Genomic DNA, 22,227 nt, shown 5'->3' with positions numbered 1-22,227 from the left:
AGACAGGACTAGATGGGAAATGTGCCTCCACTCTACACAGAGAAAAGCTGACCTACTCCTTAAATTGCCTGGTGAGCCAGTCCAGTTTGAAGAGTTTTTTCAATGGAGGTCAAAATTTGGGAGGTCATCTAAGTGCAAGAATATTTGGCACAGATCATTTGAATAGAGAGGTTCAGAGATTGGAAGCAATTATGCAAAGTAAAGAGGAAGAGCACTGTTTCTCTTTAACCCCCGAGGGAGGGCCGCATGAATCACACCAGGTGGTTGAGTAGGTTTCCACTAACTCAACTCCAGACAAGCTTAGCCAGAACTATCATCGAGATGCTTCTCTCCTCCACAAGTGAATTAAAATACAGAAAACACATGACAATAATTGCTTTTGTGAAGGAAATAAAAAAAAAAATTCTCTCTCTTTTCCTTAAATCAGATCATACCTAGATTTGTTTCTAACAACCTAGATGGCTAGAACCCAAGGCACTTCCATGACATCTCAAAGGGGAAGGATTTAGGGATTTCATTTTTTACTTTACTCCACAGTCCCTTACTTTATTTACATATTTTTTCACAGTCTCTTAATTTAAAATGAAGGTGGTAGCACCTACTGACCCATTTCATCCAGACATTGTTGATGTTGATGAGAAGCTGGCCCTGGATGTTAGCTGAACTGTCATTGGTCAAACTGAAAATAATCAGAAGTGGGAGCATTTGGAATTTTACATAGAACAGATTATTGTGAGCAGGAGCCCCAAGTCTCCATCAGGCTACAGAAGTTTGGAATTCTGTCTTCAGACTGCAGATTTAGGCACACATAGTACAGTATGATTTTCACTCAAAGCCAGGATCTGGATTCAGAGGCAACTAATTCTACTCCACACGTGGGCTAAGGTGTTTGACCCAGAAGCCGCTTACAGCCTTGGCATGCCTAATTGTTCTTTCTTTTTCCTGGAAAGGAAATTTAAAAAGAGAGAGAGAGAGAGAGAGAGAAAAGAAAAGAAAGAGAAAGATGGTTTGCGTGTCTTGGTCTTATTTCTTCTGGAAGTAAATAAAGACAGAGGTTTCTTAGGAAAATGCTATGAGTCACAGGGTTAAAGAGCCTCCTGTGGGTGTTCAGGAACAAAGTACATGATGACCAGGAATGGTTCCATTGGGAAGCAGGGAAATGTACCTGTACATGTCTCCATGTTCCTTTCAATCTCCTGGTTCTGTAAATTCAAAGCTTTGTTTGCTTTCCCTCCAAGAGTCAAAACTCTTTGACATAAAGCGTGTCATTTATTGAGTCAACAAAAATTTATTGACACTGTGCCAGGCATTACACAAAAAGCTGGAAACAGCTACTATTTGGTTAAAATTAGTTAACAATGGCAAATCAGCACAACATAGTTTGTAAAAAGTGCTATTCATGACATGAGAAGTTTGTCTCACCTAGATTGGGAGGTGGGGAATATTTCCCAAATGTTCGCAATGAATACTTACAGGCTTGCTTGCTTTCATTCATTCATTCATTCAACAAAAATATATATATTTAAATATATATAATATATATTTTATATATAATAATTTAATATTAAATAATTAAATATTTAATAATTTTTATATAATAACTTATATAATAATATATATTTTTAAAATGTTTATTTATTTATTTGAGAGAGAGAGCACTGGGGGTAGGGAGGGTCAGAGGGAGAGACAGAGAGAGAGAGAATCTCAAACAGACCCCCTCCTGTGTGTAGAGCCCCACATGGGGCTCAATCTCACAACCTTGAGATCATGACCTGAACTGAAATCAAGAGTCAGATGCTTAATTGACTGAGCCACCCAGGCGCCCCTCAACAAATATATATTGAGTACCTACTCAGTAGATGCTAAGCAGAAGGAAATACCCAGTAGGGCACAAATAATTCCCTAAGTTACGATGTCAAAAACTGTTTTTTTCCATATCACACTATGTGGAGAAGCCGAGGCCCTGAATGGGAAAGTATGAGATGCATGTGCAGGCGGACAGAAAAAGTGGTAAAGAGAAAACCAGACAGGATGAGAGGCCAGCTCTGATTCACCTCAAGGCTCTTCGCTGATTTCAAAACCTTGGTCCCAAAAATCTAAGACCAGTGATAAGTTTAGGTTTAAAACATAATAAAAAATAAATAAATAAAATAAAATAAAATTCTCATCCTGGGTGTAGGGAGGGGCAGAGGGAGAGACGGAGAGAGAGAGAGAATCCTGGTCACTTACAATCACCTGAAAAAAATAAAAATAAAAAATAAAATTGAGTTTCTGTACTCTGTGGACTCAGGAACATTCCAGAATAAACCATCCAGCCAGATTATAAGGAGTGGTAATCAAAGTAATGGTATAAACTCCTCCATGAAACATGGTCAGAAAACAGCCCATGAATGTGAGGCAAGGCTTTCTGCACCATGAGAAAGTGTCAGTCATAGATTAAAAGGGGCCAAGACAAGCATATTTTCTCCCCTCTGGACTATCTAGTTGCCTTACTCCCTCCACCTGCTCAACTTTGGGACCATGGCATAGTTCCAGACAGCACAATCTCTAAAGTTGTACAGCTGTCCCCCCTCTCCTGTGGGTCCTATTTCCCTGTCAGTGTCCCTCCCTTTGAATTATATTACTTTACAACTTTTCTAGCTTTTAAATAATTTTTACTTTTCTAATTCAAATTACTGCATCCTAGTTTCTCCTCCATCTGAATCCATTGGTTTAGAAACATTTGCAACATTTGTTGGTTAGAAGGCACTGATCTAACTTGCCCAGGAAGGTCTGAAATAAAAATTACTTAATTGAGGGCCAGACCCATGCAGATAGAGCAGGTGGGAGCAAAGGTCCTGGTCCATGGTATGTTGGGTCCATCAAGGAAGGGAGAAAGAGACAAAGACACACACAAAAGCAACAAGAGACATTGCAGGAGCCAGCAAAATTAGGCTTCCTGTTGACCCACAGGGCTACTTCCTCATTCCTCCTCAGAGCATGAGGTCTTGAGGTCAGAGACGAGGGAAGAAAGAAGTAGGAGGGGAAGAATTTAAAAGGCACAGGTGGAATAAGAGGTGGTCTGTAATGGCCCAAGAACTGACTGTACTGCATGTGACTTTGACCTTGGCTGGAGATAACAAGGGGCCCCTTCTTAAGGAGGAAGTGGAGAGGGAAGAAAGGAATGAGCTTTCAAGAAAAGCCACACTGGGGTGGGGTGCGGGGTTAAAAGTCACATACTGAATCATCATGAGGAGGGCAAAACATAGGTTCTTTGGGTGAAGAGTTGAGGCTTCAGAGCCAGACTGCCAGGCCTACCATTTAGGCAAGTATCTAACTTCTATATCTATTTCCCATTCCAAAAATAGGTTCTAATACCCTACATCATAGGACTATAGGGAGATTAGTAGAAAGCACTAGAACCTAGCAAATGCTCAAGTATCAGCAACCATTAACCAAACCATTTAGTTGGGGATGCTATTCTGGTGCAGGGGCCAAAACAAACTTTGAAATCCAGGTGTGAAGTCTGCTTCTTCGTATAGCCGATACTAGAATCTACTGATGGGAAACTATGGAAGACACCAACAGGCAACTTTCAATTTCTTTTTAAAGATTATATTTATTTATTTGACAGAGAGAGACAGCGAGAGAGGGAATACAAGTGGGGGGGTTGGGAGACCGCAGGGAGCCCGATTCGGGGCTCGACCTCAGGACCCTGGGGACCATGACCTGAGCCGAAGGCAGCCACTTAACAACTGAGCCATCCAGGGGCCCCTACTTTCAATTGTTTTAATGTCAACCAAATGTGAACCACAAACCCCCTTGGGTCCCTGCCAGACTGAGAGACCTTGGCTCCCAGCACCTATGTCTCTTCAAAAGGACTTTATAAAGTTATTTTTCAAATATTTTGGTTCATTCAGATCCATTTCTTATTTAGTCAAATGCATCTCTAAAAAAAAAATTATAGGCTCCAAATTTTTTCCATGTGTTTCTAATTAATCTACACTCATTTAGTCAGTGCTCTTTGGAAAGATGTGCTTGATAACAAAAGTGATTTTAGGAATTGTCAAAAAGCAACGTTTTTCCAAATGTAAGCAAATTCAAATGTGTAGGGCACACTGATGTATTCTCTTTAATGCCTCACTATCAACTGTTCTGGCATGAAATAGTCTGATTCAAGGTTAAGACTAATACTTAGGAAGTGACCATGATTTCCCAAAACAGCACAAGAGTAAGGCAGGACCGGGAAACCAAGGCTTCATCCTGGAGGTGATTCAGGCTTTGGCATCAAATGCATTTTCATTAAAAAAAAGAGAGAGATCTATTATCACCCTCGATCCCTTTAGACAGACTGGAGATTTGCCTACTAAAAACAAATCAGAGAAGGAAATGAAAAAAAGAAAAATTTTAGTTTCAACTGATAGAGTCAAAGGGATTATATCCTTGTTTCTTTATTTTTTTTCTCAACTGTAAGAAGACGTTTAGCTGTTAAGAACATTTCTGTTTCCCCCATGACTAAAGGGGTTGCATCTTTGGAATTTCAGACACAGCTAGGTTTATTCTAATTAATCTGTAAAAGATTACAATGTGTAGGAGTTGAACTTTTTCACTTTATCATGACTACAGTAAAATAATTAATTGTGTAACTTATGGTTGACAGCTTCTTTTCTAAATTCCCTGACACCAGTGACCATATATTCAGTGCTCAGCAACAGCATTCTCTAGCCCATAGTAGATGCACAAAAAAAAAAATATTTGTTAGAGGACTGAATAAGAATGCCTAAGACAGAATCCCAAGGAACTGTATGTAGCATTAAAGGTTGAGTAGAGAGGCTGATAGAGTACAGGAGAGGGAGAAGTCTGGGTGGGAGGAGGAAACTAGCAAGGTGTGATATCACAGAAGCCCGGGACGAGGGTATTTTAAGGAGGAAGTGGCCCATTGTGTATGATGAAAACTGGATTTAAGGACATGAAAACCATCCATGACTTTGGCAAGGGTGATTTCCATGGAGTGGTAGGAGTGGAAGCCATATTGGAATGGGTCAAAGACCAAATGAATCAAGAAAATGGAACATTAGTCCATTTGAGCTACTACAACAAAACACCACAGGCTGGGCAGCTTATAAACAGCAGACATTTATTTCTCACAGTTCTGAAGGCTAGAAGTCCCAGATCAACCAACATCAGCATGGTTGCATTCTAGGGCCCTCTTCCTGGTTCATAGCCAATGCCTTCTCCCTATGTCCTCATACAGTGGAAGTGATTACAATCTCTGTGGGTCCTCTCTTGTAAGGGCACTACTCCCATTCCTGAGGGCTCCACCCTCATGACTTAAGCACCTCATCTCCTAATACCCTCATCTTTGGGGATTAGAATTTCAACATGATGAGTTATGGGGGGAGACAAACATTGACCATAGCAACCTGTAAGTTCAGACAGAAGACTGGTTTTTAACAGGAGGAGAAAGGATGTTTATCTATGAATTCTTGGTTTCACAGCAATAAAAAATTGATAAAGTTGCAAATATCAGAGAAGCAAGGGAAGGAAGGAAGTATAATAGTGTGGAGGGAAATGCAGAGCATTGTGTCTGGACCAGTAAGTAAGGAGTCCAGGCATTATCATATTATTGCTCTAAGGATAGCTTGTCCAAGCTGAAATCACACATTATCCAACACAAACTAAGAGATGCACCAGGTGGAAGATGGACAAGGAAGACTTCTACCCACACCTGAGAGGGAGAGAGCACGTTCCATTCCACAGACCAAGAGGAAGTAGAACTGCTTGTTTGAAATGGGTGTGAAAGATGCAAAAGAACCCTCATTATGTTGAGTTAATATATACAAGTAGAGAAAAATTTGGTATCTGTTGCAAATACCTCCAAATATAATTTACAACCATGGCACTGAAATTAAGGTAGTTTATAAGAACTTGCCACTGGACTTTGTTGGGTTTTTTTTTCTTGTTCTTTGAAGTGTTGATAAAGATGCATATACACTATCACAAATTAATTTTAATATTTTAATAACTAGATTTCAATACAGGTGATTCCCTTTTAGTATTATATATTTAATTTTATGTATTTTAAAACATTCTGAAAGGAGTCCATAGGCTGCACCAACTGCCCTGCTCTGGGACACTTCCCCAAAGTTGCACGTAGCTTCAATCAGAGTGACAAAATTTAATCATAGCCACAGGGAGTTTAGAAATGTACCTTTATTTTGGGAAATCTTGGGCCCCGCTAAAATTCAGAGCCCTATATTTAAAGGAAATAGAGAAGGGGCGCCTGGAAGGTTCAGTCGGTTGGGTGCCCTACTCTTGATTTCGGTTCAGGTCATGATCTCAGGGTCATGAGCCCTATGTCAGGCTTCCTGCTGGGCGTGGAGTCTGCTTGGGATTCTCTCTCCCTCTCCCTCTGCCCCTACCCCCTGTGCTCTCACTCTCTCGCTCTCTCTCTCTCTCTTTAAAAAGAATGGGGAAAACGGAAATAGAGAAGAATAGATATTAGGGACAACTAGCAGTCTTGGCCACAATCTATTTTTCTGTTGGGGTTATAGAATTCAACAGATGTTAATCATATCATATTATTTATTATTTTGGTCTTCATTATCCTTACTCTTGTCCATTTGATTTGTCATAGACTGAAAGAGTTATATCAATCTCTTTCTAGATGTGTTTCTAGGTTTCTCCCTCAGTTTCCTCTATGTTAATCTATGCCATTTGTACACAGTCACGCTTGTCAGAGCATGAGATTGTACTCTGATCATTGTTTCTTTTGGAACACATTAATTGCTTTTTTTAATCCTGTATTCAGCCATGACCACTGCATGTTTTATCTTTCTGAGTCACTGAGTCATTTCCAGGACAGATCCTCCTCAATTTATAATGAGGTTACGCCCCAATAAACCAATCATAAGTTGAAAGTATTGTATGTCAAGAATGCATTTCATATACCTAATCTACCAAACATCATAGCTTAGCCTAGCCTACCTTAAATGTGCTCAGGACACTTACATTAGCCTACAGTTGGGCAAAATCATCTAACACAAAGCCTATTGTATAACAAAGTGTCGAATAGCTCATGTAATGTACTGAGTACTGTGAAGTGAAAAACAATGGTTGGATGGGTACAGAACAGATTGTAAGCATATCAGTTGTTGACCCTAGTGATCTCATGGCCGACTGAGCAAGGTCCAGCATCACACACGAAGATCATATTCCATATCGCCAGCCCAAGAAGAGGTCAAAATTCAAAATTCAAAGTACAGTTTATACTAAATGCACAATACTTTCACAACATCATCAAATTGAAAGACAGCAGGAGATGTGAGTGTATGGTTGTGTCTGGTATTCCCTCTAATTCAATCAAACCCATTGATCTGTCAGATGGGCTTATTTGTTCTCAGCTCCTCTCAGCATATTTTATGTTGTGCTTTGTAAAAATCTTTTCACTGCACGTTCACATATTTTTCAATTTTTGTCTGGTTTCTTCTGAAGACATTTTCTGTTTTAATAGTTCCTTTTATAATGAGTTTAAGATTATAAGTAATCACAAAATTAATATATTTTCTAACTTCTGTTATTTTCTTTCCTTCTCTTTCACCACTTGATTTTAGCTGAATATATATTTTAGCATTTACCTTTCTCTCTTAAACACTGCTGCTTATAATCTCTTTCAGCTTCCAGAAATTAAAAGATAAGAAAATTGGCATACTCACTCTACCTTCTACCTTTTCTGTCTCTTCTCCTTCAAGTAAGTTTTCTGAGTATCTTTTCTACATTGTCAGGGGTTAAAATATTTGTAATTTGTTCTGGAATCTTAATCCCTGGATTAAGGTTTTAATTTATTAAACAGATTCAAAACATACTATCATTCCTCTTGCCATAATTTCTCATTAATCTTTTGTTTGGCTGAAGTTCTTCCTCTAGTAGTTTCTCCAAGAAAATCGTGGAAACCATATTCTATGAGTACTTGCAAGCTTCAATTTATTTTTATAAATCTAATCATTATAAACCTTCCTCTCATTTTTCTCACTGGATATAGAACCATGCCTTTCCTTACATTCCTATACTTAGGGTTTCCATTTGCCCCTGGCTTACAAAGATCACAAGGGGAGAATGTTACCAGTGTCTTGTGGTCCTGTCTCCTCACACCCAATTCTAAGCTCCTTTCAGAGCATTCAGAGATGACAGAGAATTGTTCCAGGGAAGTGTGATAATGAAACATAGGCTGGCCAGGTCGTCTCCTTAACCCAGTCCATAACCCCACACAGGCCCATAAGAAAAACAGGACCATCTCAGGGAGGAACGGTCTAGCTAGCACCCATGAACTACATTAGGATTCCGTAAACCTGAGACTTGAGGCAGAAGGCCACCTGAGCCAAAAGGGTCACGTGCAATAGGCAAAGAGCAAAGGCTTCTGGGATACCGCCTTTGAAAATTCAATCCTTCCGAGGCAAAGCCCAGGCAATTTAGAGGAAACATTATAGAGAAAATGGCCTTAAAATTTGTAGACTTTTAAATGTACAAAATAAATAAAGAGGGAGACATTCCCAAACAATGCGAAAGGATCAGATTCACCAAACAGATATTGACTCTTCCATGCCAAATTTCAACCACAGAGAACAAAGTGACTATAAATGCCTGAAAGCCAGCGAGTAAGTAGCAAACTCAACCATAAAATTAACATAAACGTCAACTGACAAAAGTCAATTACTATACATGGCACTAGGTAGGTAATGAATGCTATACTCCTATCCAGTGGTGAACACGGCCTCAAGAAATTAAGCCTGGACGTGAACCCAGAAATGACGATGGGACCCAGCCTTTTATCATAATGCAGCACCAATTAATACAGATAATTTGCCAATATTCCTGAAAGCAGTCATCCTAAGATTCATGGTGAGCCACTTCTTTTGATCTAATTGTTGCATTTTGGAATTTTAAGTCACTATTTGAAACAGTTGTTCCAATCTTGTCCCATTCCATGTCCATAGAAATGGACGTAGAAAGGTTAAATTGATCACTTGAAGCTTAAAAAAAATGGAGGTATATTTCTGACAACCTCATTTAGGCATCTAAGGCTTAGAATGTTAGAACATATAGTAACCTTCTTGGAGAAGTAGAGAAAGCAGTCCTGTACCATTTTGTCTCTCCTCCAAAATAGTTGTAGAGACACTATTTTAGCTGCACTCTTAACGAGCTCAACAGCCCCCGGGAATATCTTTCCGTTGCAAAACAGTTACCAAGCCCTTCCACACCTGCCATTGTGTTACGCACGTGGTATTCAGCAGAGAACAGGGGACAGAGAATCTGTCTTCTCAGCTTAGAGACTCGGGGTATAATATAGATTGATACAGATTTACACAGTTCCAAGTTTTCCAAATGACATCATAGTCCCATTTTTGCCGCAGGTCTTGGGACTTGGACATCCATCGCAATTTTTCAGGCATCACTCCTCAGAATATATCCCACTGACTTTTTCTCAAAAGATTGCTTTAAAGATGTACAGAAATGGGGCGCCTGGGTGGCTCAGTTGGTTAGGCGACTGCCTTTGGCTCAGGTCATGATCCCAGGGTCCCGGAATAGAGTCCCACATTGGGCTCCCAGCTCTTTGGGGAGTCTGCTTCTCCCTCTGGCCCTCTCCCCTGTCATGCTGTTTCTCTCACTCTAATAAAAAAATAAAATCTTAAAAAAAAAAGGTGTACAGAAACGTGAAGATAGAGAGGTAGAAGGATACATACATACATACATACATAGACAGACAGATAGACACATACACACATAAGAAAATAAGCAACTATGATCACCAATCTAAATCTGTTCTAGTGATATAAAGCCTTCCAGCCAAGGTAGATTAGCAAACACTTCACAAAACTTGCTGTGAAATGTCAAGCTCTAGAACCAGGTAAAGATCTTCATTGCGACTCTTCAGAGTCCTTATCAACATCGTATTTGCCTGATGGGCCATTCCCATCTGTCATAAAGTGACATCATTTTTGTCCCATCAAAGGTCAGGACAAAAGTCTCTCCAGGGGCGAAGGTGTCCATTCTCGCCCCAGGCTCAAGCCCATTAATGCCCCCTTGGCAAGACCAGTCATGCAGCCAGAGCGCACCAGGCCAGAGCAGTTTCTGTAAGGAAGGTTGAAGAAAGGCTCCCCGGCACAGGGAAACAGTCTGCAGCAGAGAAACCCCAACCACAAAAACTGAGAAATGGAAGCCACATGGTAGAATCAGGGCCACCGTGGGAGGGAGAGACCAAGTAAGCAGAGCAGACACGGTTGCAAGAGAAAGCGCCAGACTAATCATGGAGACAAGACTTGTCCACAAATGCAGGAGGGCCCCCTCCTACTATCAAAGGAGAGCATCTACTTAAAACCAGTCTGTAGGGTGGGAGGCCCACTACCCTGTTTGAGAAATGACCAAAGCCTCAATATAGTTGAAAAGTGGCCATAAGCATTCTAGGAATCTTTCAGCACTTCTGCCATTACTATCTGGCTGGTGTTTTGTTTTTCTTGTTTTTGTTTTTCTTTTGAGTGTACACAATGTAACACAATGATACACACTGTTACACTAGTTTCAGGTGTACAACATAGGGATTCTGCAAGTTTCTGTACCATGCTATGCTCCCAAGTGTAGCTATCACCTGTTGCCGTACAACGCTATTATAATACCACTGACCCTATGCTGTACCCTTCACCCATGACTTATTCATTCCATAACTGGAAGCCTATGTCTTCCCCTCCTCTTCAGCTGTTTCATCCATCCCCCCACCCTCTCCCCTCTGGCATCTGGCAGTTTGTTCTCTGTATTTATGGGTCTGATTCTGCTTTTTGTTTATTTATTTATTTGTGGGGTTTTTTGATTCCACATATAAATGAAATCATACAGTATTTGTCTTTCTCTGCCTGACTTATTTCACTAGCATAATACCCTCTAGGTCCATCCATGTTGTCCCAAATGGCACAATTTCATCCTTTTCTATGGCCGTGTGATATTCCATTCGCTATCGATATAGACCCCATCTTCTTTATCTATTCATCTATTGATGGACACTTAGCTGCTTCCATGTCTTGGCTATTGTGAATAATGCTGCAGTAAACATGGAGGTGCATGTGTCTTCTTGAGTTTTTGTTTTCTTCAGATAAATATCCAGAGGTGGAATTGATGGATCTTATGGTAGTTCTGTTTTTAATTTTTTGAGGAACTTCTATACTGTCTTCCAGAGCGGCTGCACCAATTTGCATTCCCACCAACAGTACACGAGGGTTCCTTTTTCTCCACATTCTTGCCAACACTTCTTATGTCTTGTCTTTTTTATTCTAGCCATTCTGACTGGTCTTTTAATATCTAGAGTTCAAATCAGGTCTTCTTGTTAGAAGGGGAATTTAATCTGAAAGTGTACTGCTATCTTTTTAGATATCCCTGAGGCCAAAGTGTCCTGGCCCAAGGTCCAAATGCTACAGGCCTGGTACAGTTTGGGTTGGACAGTAAGTTCAGGTCCCATCCCAGTTATTCTGGTTGTATAACCTGAGTCACGCAATCCGCTTAGCTTTGCCTTAGTTTCTTCATCTGTCAAAATGGAGAACGCAGGACTTTAAAGAGTTTAATCCTGTGTCTTGTAACTACTACATAGTATGTCAATGCAGGTGCAAAGAAAAGCAAAAACCAAAGTAACAAGGGAGAAGCTTATTTCCAGCAGATAAAAGGCAGGACGTGGGTAGTACAGAACTGGAGTGGAAGCACCTGCTCAAGGTTTGCAGAGCCCCAAGTGCCCTGCAACTCACCCCTCTGACATCCCCAGGATGGGGCCCTGGCATTCATGGCCCAGCTGGAACCATCCACACAAAAAGGCAGCAGGACATAGGGGAAAATGAAAGGAACAAGGAGCACCAGCCATCCCTTAAGGAACATTCCCAAGCTGCCCCACTTAGGGCACCACATCTATTTATATTTCGATTGGCCAGAATCTAGTTAGTGGAAATGCAGCCTCTTTTTGGGGTGGCTATACGTTCAGCTATAATTCTATAGAAGGGAAATACCACAAATAGATGGGGGGAATGGTTTCAGTAATTTCTTATGTTTTAGAAATTGTACGGTCTAGAAACTGAATGAAAGGAATACATTAAGAAAGAAAGAAAGGAGAAAGAAAGAAGGAAAGAAAGAAAGAAAGAAAGAAAGAAAGAAAGAAAGAAAGAAAGAAAGAAAGAAAGAGAGAGAGAGAGAGAGAGAGAGAAAGAAAGAAAAGAAAGAAAGAAAGAAAGAAAGAAAGAAAGAAAGAAAGAAAGAAAGAAAGAAAGAAAAGAAAGAAAGACAGAAAGAAAGAAAGAAAGAAAGAAAGAAAGAAAGAAAGAAAGAAAGAAAGAAAGAAAGAAAGAAAGAGAACCTCTGTTTATCTGTACTCTCTGCAACACCCACTGGGGATCTGTAGTTGCTTGAGCAGCATGGAAAGTGCAGGATCGAAGCCCAGGCACAAGGGACTCCAGGCTCAATAATCTGCCCTTCGGAGGATCTCAAGCCAGAACTGAGTACACCCAGCAAATAACACTAACTAGAGAAATTAAGTGGCTGCTTAGAAATACTCATACACAACACCACAACATTGTCACCCACTCAGTAGAGTGACAAGCTTGCATTTAGAACACAATATTGGTTGTAGTTCAGTGTCCTAAGGTATGTAGTCATCTGTATTAATGTATCTACTTAATATGAATTGCTAAGTAGATGTAAAGAAACAAGGAGCTAAGGAGTAATTATGGACCACCATTTCAGGCCCTAGGACTCCAATTTGGAAAGAAGTGATAAAATAAAGCCAAGCAATGTCTCAAGGGTTATTTTTCCAGCACCAATCAACACCCACAATACCCCCATTATTCCTGTTGGAAAATCCTCCAATGGGAAACATTGTTCTTCCTGAACATGTTAAAAAGCCAAGGTGTACACTCTACTAGGGGTAAAATAATCCCATTACATGTTACAAAATACGTCCAGAAGTGCCCTTGTCACCACTTCCACCTACTTTACCCTACCCCCAAACACACACACACACACACACACACACACACACACACACACACACACATCCCTTCCTCTTCCTTGAACTTAAAAAAGGCAGGCCCCTTCCTTGTGCTCCACAAGTTTCAGATTCTGCCACCAGGTGGCAGGAATAATCAAGAATTAGCAGGAATTACCAAGAAGGTTGGGCCGCTCCTCCTGGAACCAGAAAATGTCAGGATTCCGGAAGAGATCACAAGAACACGCAATCGAAACTGTAGTATAGATGGGTAGACTGGGACTGATAAGATGTGACCTACCCAGTATCACACATGTAATTAGGGGCCCCAAAGACCAGCCCCCTCATTTACCTGTGTCTTGTATTTCCACCAACTCATGCTGAGTTTTATTTTTAACTTTTTGTTAGGGAAATTTTCAGCGTCCGTGAAAGTGAGATTCGTAAAATGAGTCCCTAAGTGGCCACCAGACAGCTTCTGCAATTAGCAACACTTTGTCATCTTTCCATACTGTACACAGCGCCCCCTACTGTATTTGTTACCAAATACTCAGATGTACCACATGGCCACACCCGTTAATGCAACATTAAAATCACTGTGGTTCATTCATCCAACAAAGAACTGTTAGCATCTCCTAAGTATGGAGGACTGTGCTAAAGTAAGATATACAGCCGTAACCAAAAGGTCAGTATGGTAACAAGGCTTTCATGCATAAATCATGCGTGTGCTGGAAGTTAGATTTTATTCATGCTTTATACGCTCTCGTGTTTCGATAGATAGAAAATGCAACCCAGGTCAGAACTGTCATTCTTTTATAGCTCCTTGGGGCCAGTCGGAGATCTAAAGTTAAAATCAAAGTCATACACTTGTTCTTTCAAAGACAAGGTCACAGCTGACAGGCCTAGCAGTGAACATTTCCTAAAAAGCTATAGGGACCTACCTGACACGGTTTATCTATCTTGTTGCCTTACTTGGAATGAAGTAACTGAGGAAGGCAAGTTGGGATGAGATGGGAGAAAGACTGGACCCCCCCCCCCGCCGGCCCTCACGAAAGGTAAAAGAGAAATGAGCCAGGTGTCTGTCACATCTCGGAACAGCCTCTCAGGGGCGAGGACATTCCTCCAAGAATACAGCTTACTCACTTCCTTAAAGTAAAATCACCACAGCCTGACAAAAGAAGGCATTTTTCTTATTCTCATTACTACCAGAGATTGCTTTAAACTAAACAAAACACATTTTAGCATCTCAAAATCCAACAACTAAGAAGAAAACTATCTGGCCTACATTTCACTTTATTTAATACATTGGAAGCCTGTGTTATGTGACACACCCTAGTCTCAACTCTGCTTATTATAAAGTCACATGACTTAGACAGGGGCACCTGGTCCTCCTCTCTCTCTTTCTCAGGCTGGACCACACCATTCCCTCTATCAGAGCAGAGCAAAACAGAAGTCATCTGTCTCCTTCTGAGCCCAAGATTCACTGGTTCTTTCTTTATTCAGCTGACGCATCTGAACACCTCATCTTTGCCGCCCCATCCCTCAAAAGTCTTCTAGGTCCCGTTTCTTGAAATAACATTTGGGTTTTTTGGTTCTGAAATTGTATTTTTGCAATCTGTACTTTTTTTCTTAGAATGAAGATGACTTTGACGAAAGCCAGAACACATCTGGAGACAACTCACTAAGGTGTAGAGTTGTGCAGAACAGAGAACACAAAGCCGCCAAGCAGGTACTCCGGTGATGGTTGAGTGAATCTATTGCCATGGTAACCGCTGTGCAACAGGGACTGAGAGCTGTGGGGACAGAAAGCACGCGCTCCGCTGGCACTCATAGGAATGAATTAAATGGTAATTAGGATGTGTAAGGCAGAGTCGTGAAGAAAACACACATGCTCAAAGAAATCTTGTGTTGATACACCTGTCCCCAGAGTTTTCCACTGGGGAGAGTACGTAGGCTTTCTCTGGACACTTCACTAGTACAGATTCCAAGCTCCATCCTAAAGCAAAAAGCACTGGCTTAAACCAAAGCGTCTCAGTTTTAAAGCAAGTGAGGCAGATGAGGAAGGTTCTAAGATATGGTTCTAAAACTGTCCATCATGCCCTCGGGTTCCCCAGGGACACCTAAGTTTACAGCAGACTGAGGCACTCTGTCACAAGGCCACTTTTATTTTTTTATATATATATTTAATTCTGGGTAGGAGATCATTTGAAGAAAGCCTTCTGCTGCTAAAAATCCAGCAGATTATCCATGTAGACCATCCTTTTTTTTTTTTTTTTGGTAATTCTGGGTGCCGACTATCAAGCCATTTATTGGAGGGAGTTATTCTCATGATAAAAAGAATAACTTGTTTGAAATAGAAAATGTGATAAATTATTGTAGCAAACTTTGGAAGATAAAAAAAATTACCTATATAATTCCAGAAAAAAATCAGTGCCTAACATCTTAAAATATGGCCTTTTAAGGCAAATGTACACCCACGTGCCCATGTCATGGGCCATGTACGTTCATCAACTGCAACAAATGTACCGCTCTGGTAGAAGACGGTGCTAACGGGAGAAGCTACGCATGAGCTGGGGCAGTAGGTACATGGGAAATTTCTACTTTCCCCTCAGTTTTGCTGGGAACCTGCAACTGCTCTTTAAAAAATGAAGTCTTTTTTTTTTTATTGTTTCAAAAAACAATCAAAAACAAAAAAATTAAATACTTTACTGTTATAAATAAGAATATAAAGAACAAGGAGGAGCCACTGGATTTGGCAACAATGGTCCTTGGATGACCTTGGCAGCAGTCATCTCAGTAGAAGTCTGAGTGAGTAGGATGTGAGGGTTGCTAAAAGCAAAGGCAATTCTTTCAAGTGGTTTGTCTGTGAAGGGAAGGAGGGAGGGTAGATGTCCCATGACTATGGGGTCAAGAAGATTCTGTTGTTGTTATTGTCAGTTTTGGTTTGTTTAAAGATGGAGACAGGTACTTGCTTTGGCAGCACATATACTAAAACTGGAACGACAGAAAGAAGATTAGCATGGCCCCTGGACAAGGATGACATGCCTATTTGTGAAGCATTCCCTATTTTTAAAACCAAAAAAACATAAGCCAGTTAAAAAATGGGCAGAAGGCATGAATAGACATTTCTTCAAAGAAGACATCCAGATGGCCAACAGACCCATGAGAAGATGCTCAACATCACTCAGCATCAGGGAAATGCAAATCAAAACCACAATGAAATATTACTGCATACCTGTCAGAATGGCCAAAATCAAAAACACAAGAAACGACAAGTGTTGGCAAAGATGGGGAGAAATAATGAATCGTTGAACACTACATCAAAAACTAATGATGTGCTATATGCTGGCTAACTGAACTAAATAAATAAATAAGTTAATTAATTAATTAATAATTAATTAAATTTCTTAAAGAAGATGGGGAGAAAAAGGAACCTTCGTGCACTGTTGGTGGGAATGCAAATTGGTGCAGCCACTGTGGACAAGAATATGGAGGTTCTTCAAAACTTTAAAAAATAGAACTACCCTGTCCACTGGGTATTTACCCAAAGAATACAAAGGGATACATGCACCCTTATGTTTATTGCAGCATTATCTACAATAGCCAAACTATGGAAGCAGCCCAAGTATCCATCGATAGATGAATGGATAAAGAAGAGGTGATATATATATATATATATATAGGAATATTATTGGGCTATAAAAAAGAATGAAATCTTGCAATTTGCAACAACATGGATGGATCTAGAGAGCATAATGCCAACTGGAATAAGTCAGTCGGAGAAAGACAAATACTATATGATCTCACTCATATGTGGAATTTAAGAAACAAAACAAATGAAGAAGAAAAGAGATAAACCGAAAAACAGACTTAACTATAGAGAGGTGGTTACCAGAGGGGAGGTGGATGGGGGGGGTGGGTGAACTAGGGGAAGGGGGATTAAGAGCACACTCATATGATGAGCACTGAGTCATGTAGAGAATTGTTGAAGACTATATTGTACACCTGAAATTAATATAAAACTGTATGTTAATTTTATTAAAATTAAAATTTTTAAAGAAAAAAGTGTACCAATCTGATAGGTAAAAACAAACAAACAAACAAATAAATAAAGATGGGAACTATTTGGGGGTGGAAAAAGAACAGTTAATGCCAGACATTCCATAGGCAGTAGGTAACTTCAAATTTCACTGTAAGAAAATAATAATTATGATTATTTAAATAAAATATTTGTCAAACTTTAACATATTGGCTAAGCTAGGTGTTAGATGGGAATGAAATGAATAAGGCTCCTGTATACCCCTGTCCTCAGCAGCTGCAGCTTGGAGTCCACTGGCCTCTTTTTCTATTACCCTCCACCTTCCTAATTCCTTGGATCCAGCCCAGAAAATGAAGGTAGTCTAAATGAAACATGTAATGGAATTTGGCATCAAAGGACTATATGATCTTTGAGAATCCTTTTAGCTCAGAGACATGCTTATGACTTAATTTATTTTATTTTATTATTATTTTTAGAGCGGGGGTTGGCTAAAGGGAGAGAGAGAATCTTAAGCAGGCTCCACGCCCACTGCAGAGCCCAATGCAGGGGTCAGTCTCACAACCCGAGCCGAAATTAAGAGTCAGACACTTAACAGACTGAGCTACCCAGATGCCCCGCTTATGACTTATTTCTGAGTTCTAGCAAAGTACAGAGAATCACTGGCTACCTGGGATATGACAGAAAATATAAACTGAGATATGGCATTATCCCTCTTAGAGCACGTTCAAAACTGCTCTTCTGCATACTTCCTTGCCACCCTCCCTTGCCATGCTTACAATAGCTGGACCTATTTGAAACATTATTGCAAAATGTTGGATGGATATTTAAAAGTTTGAACAGCACATAGAAAGATAGCCCAGGTATATACGTCACTCCATTAATTAGAGCAAGGGCTCACTGAGAAAGGGAAATGCATCCAAACTTTAGCCCACTGATAGAAGGACCCTAGTTCCCAAGGGAAAGTTTATCAGCTCTTGAAGATACTGGGCTTGTGCTCACATCTGCAGACCAAGCCTTGGGCTGCCAGGAAAATAAGCCAGCTTTGGTCTCAGTCCTTTGGAAACCAGGGCTGGCAGAGTATAAAAGGAGATTTAGGTGTAGGGTTAGATTGTGTATTTGAGACCTTTCTTGTTTCTTAAGAAAAGCTTGTATTGCTATATACTTTCCTCTTAGGACCGCCTTTGCTGCATCCCAAAGATTTTGAACAGTTGTGTTCTCATTTTCACTGGTTTCCATGAATTTTTTTAATTCTTCTTTAATTTCCTGGTTGACCCATTCATTCTTTAGTAGGATATTCTTTAGCGTCCATGTATTTGAGTTCTTTCCGACTTTCCTCTTATGACTGAGTTCTAGTTCAAAGCATTGTGGTCTGAAAATATGCAGGGAATGATCCCAATCTTTTGGTACCGGTTGAGACCTGATTTGTGACCTAGGATGTGATCTATTCTGGAGAATGTTCCATGGGCACTAGAGAAGAATGTGTATTCCGTTGCTTTGGGATGGAATGTTCTGAATATATCTGTGAAGTCCATTTGGTCCAGTGTGTCATTTAAAGTCTTTATTTCCTTGTTGATCTTTTGCTTAGATGATCTGTCCATTTCAGTGAGGGGGGTGTTAAAGTCCCCTACTATTATTGTATTGTTGTCGATGTGTTTCTTTGATTTTGTTATTAATTGGCTTATATAATTGGCTGCTACCATGTTAGGGGCAGAGATATATAAAATTGTTAGATCTTCTTGTTGGATAGATTCTTTAAGTAGGATATAGTGTCCTTCCTCATCTCTTATTATAGTCTTTGGTTTAAAATCTAATTTGTCTAATATAAGGAGTGCCACCCCAGCTTTCTTATGATATCTATTAGCATGGTAAATGGCTTTCCACCCCCTCACGTTAAATCCGGAGGTGTCTTTGGGTCTAAAATGAGTCTCTTGCAGACAGCATATTGATGGGTCTTGTTTTTTTATTCAATCTGATACCCTGTGTCTTTTGATTGGGGCATTTAGCCCATTTAAATTCAGGGTAACTATTGAAAGATATGAATTTAGTGCCATTGTATTGCCTGTAAGGTGACTGTTAATGTATATTGTCTCTGTTCCTTTCTGGTCTATGTTACTTTTAGTCTATCTCTTTGCTTAGAGGACCCCTTTCAATATTTCTTGGAGGGCTGGTTTGGTATTTGCAAATTCTTTTAGTTTTTGTTTCTCCTGGAAGCTTTTTATCTCTCCTTCTATTTTCAGTGACAGCCTAGCTGGATATAGTATTCTTGGCTGCATATTTTTCTCCTTTAGTGCTCTGAATATATCATGCCAGTCCTTTCTGTCCTGCCAGGTCTCTGTGGATAGGTACCACAGGTGGATAGGTGTGCTGCCAATCTAATGTTTCTACCATTGTAGTTCACAGACCTCTTGTCCCAAGCTGCTTTCAGGATTTTCTCTTTTTCTCTGAGACTTGTTTTACTATTAGATGTCGGGATGTTGACCTATTTTTATTGATTCTGAGGGGAGTTCTCTGTGCCTCCTGGATTTTGATGCCTGTTTCCTCCCCCAAATTAGGGAAGTTCTCCGCTATAATTTGTTCCAATATACCTTCTGCCCCTCTCTCTCTTTCTTCTTCTTCTGGGGCCCCAGTTATTCTAATATTGTTTCATCTTATGGTACCACTTATCTCTCAAATTCTCCCCTTGTGATCCAGTAGTTGTTTATCTCTCTTTTTCTCAGCTTCTTTATTCTCCATCATTTGGTCTTCTATATCACTAATTCTCTCTTCCTAGCAGTTAGAGCCTCCATTTTTTTTTATTGCACCTCATTAATAGTCTTTTTTATTTTGAGTTGGTTAGAGTTTAGTTCTTTTATTTCTCCAGAAAGGGATTCTCTAGGATCTTTCATGCTTTTTTCAAGCCCAGCTAGTATTTTTATAATCGTCATTTTGTTCAGTTTTTTCTTTCTTTCTTTCTTTCTTTATTTGAGAGAGAGAGAGTAAGCAGGAGCAGGGGGAGGGGCAGAGGGAGAAGAAGGCTCCCCGATGAGCAGGGAGCCCAATGAGGGTCTCGATCCCAGGACCCTGGGATCATGACGTGAGCTGAAGGCAGATGCTTAACTGACTGAGCCACCCAGGTGCCCTATAATCATCATTTTGAACTCTAGTTCCGACATCTTACTAATGTCTATATTGATTGGGTCCCTGGCAGTCGGTACTGCCTCTTGTTCTTTTTTTTTGAGGTGAATTTTTCCATTTTGTCATTTTGTCCAGAGAAGAATAGATGCCTAAACCCAGCAGGAGAAGAGAAATAATAAAGATCAGAGCAGAAATCAATGAAATAGAAACCAAAAGAACAATAGAACAAATCAACAAAATGAGGAGCTGGTTCTTTGAAAGAATTCAAAAGATTGATAAACCCCTGGCCAGATTTATCAAAAAGAAAAGAGAAAGGACCCAAATAAAGAAAATCATGAATGAAAGAGGAGAGATCACAACCAACACCAAAGAAATACAAACAATTATAAGAACATATTATGAGCAACTCTATGCCAGCAAATTAGATAATCTGGAAGAAATGGATGCATTCCTAGAAAGGTATCAACTACCAAAACTGAACCAGGAAGAAATAGAAAACCTGAACAGACGTATAACCACTAAGGAAATTGAAGCAGTCATCAAAAATCTCCCAACAAACAAGAGCCCAGGGCCAGATGGCTTCTCAGGGGAATTCAACCAAACATTTAAAGATGAATTAATACCTATTCTTCTGAAACGGTTCCAAAAAATAGAAATGGAAGGAAAACTTCCAAACTCATTTTATGAGGCCAGCATTACCTTGATCCCCAAACCAGACAAAGACCCCATCAAAAAGGAGAATTACGGACCAATATCCCTGATGAACATGGATGTAAAAATTCTCACCAAAATCCTAGCCAATAGGATCCAACAGTACATTAAAAGGATTATTCACCAGGACCAAGTGGGATTTATTCCTGGGCTGCAAGGTTGGTTCAACAACTTCAAATCAATCAATAATAAAAGAAAGAACAAGAACCATATGATCCTCTCAATAGATGCAGAAAAGCATTTGACAAAGTACACCACCCTTTCTTGATTAAAACTCTTCCCAGTGTAGGGATAGAGGCTACATACCTCAATATCATAAAAGCCATCTATGAAAACCCACAGTGAGTATCCATTCTCAATGGGGAAAAACTGAGAGCTTCCCCCCTGAGGTCAGGAACACAGCAGGGATGTCCACTATCACCACTGCTATTCAACATAGTATTAGAAGTCCTAGCCACAGCAATCAGACAACAAAAAGAAATCAAAGGCATCCAAATTGGCAAAGAAGAAGTCAAATTCTCACTGTTTGCAGATGATATGGTACTTTATGTGGAAAACACAAAAGACTCCACCCCAAAACTGCTAGAACTCATACAGGAATTCAGTAATGTCACAGGATATAAAATCAACCCATAGAAATCAGTGGCATTTCTATACACCAACAACAAGGCAGAAGAAAGAGAAATTAAGGAGTCGATCCCATTTACAATTGTGCTCAAAACCATAAGATATCTAGGAATAAATCTAACCAAAGAGGCAAAGAATCTGTACTGAGAAAACTATAAAATACTCATGAAAGAAATTAAGGAAGACACAAAGAGATGGAAAAACGTTCCATGCTCATGGATTGGAAGAACAAACATTGTGAAGAGGTCAATGCTACCTAGAGCAATCTACACATTCAATGCAATCCCCATCAAAATACCATCAACGTTTTTCAAAGAAATGGAACAAATAAACCTAAAATTTGTATGGAACCAGAAAAGACTCCGAATAGCCAGAGGAATGTTGAAAAAGAAAAGCAAAGCTGGTGGCATCACAATTCCAGACTTCAAGATATATTATAAAGCTGTCATCATCAAGACAGTATGGTACTAGCACAAAAACAGACACATAGATCAATGGAACAGAATAGAGAGTCCAGAAATGGACCCTCAACTCTATGGTCAACTAATCTTTGACAAAGCAGGAAAGAATGTCCAATGGAAAAAAGAGTCTCTTCAACAAATGGTGTTGGGAAAATTGTGCAGCCACATGCAGAAGAATGAAACTGGACCATTTCCTTACACCACACACAAAAATAGACTCCAAATGGATAAAAGACCTAAATGGGAGACAGGAGTCCATCAAAATCCTAAAGGAGAACACAGGCAGCAAC

At 39.9% G+C, this 22,227-nt stretch overlaps 1 protein-coding gene and 1 non-coding gene across 2 annotated transcripts in view; both read left to right on the top strand.

Moving 5' to 3' along the window:
• Positions 1-22,227, top strand: part of SLC28A3 (solute carrier family 28 member 3) — a 52,902-nt gene that overhangs the window by 5,299 nt on the left and 25,376 nt on the right. The window contains exon 2 of the mRNA XM_028122285.2: positions 14,619-14,714. Within this exon, the coding sequence (XP_027978086.1) occupies positions 14,619-14,714 (96 nt within the window). The remainder of the gene's footprint in view (positions 1-14,618; positions 14,715-22,227) is intronic.
• On the top strand, positions 15,950-16,056 carry LOC114223408 (U6 spliceosomal RNA). Its single transcript, XR_003612148.1, has one exon. It is a non-coding gene; the product is annotated as a U6 spliceosomal RNA (small nuclear RNA).

Source organism: Eumetopias jubatus, unplaced genomic scaffold, assembly GCF_037043125.1.
Source record: "Eumetopias jubatus isolate StellerSeaLion01/CBP00866 unplaced genomic scaffold, mEumJub1_p1.0 scaffold_15, whole genome shotgun sequence".
In the NCBI taxonomy this organism is placed as follows: domain Eukaryota; kingdom Metazoa; phylum Chordata; class Mammalia; order Carnivora; family Otariidae; genus Eumetopias; species Eumetopias jubatus.
This window is presented reverse-complemented; position numbering and strand designations above follow the sequence as displayed.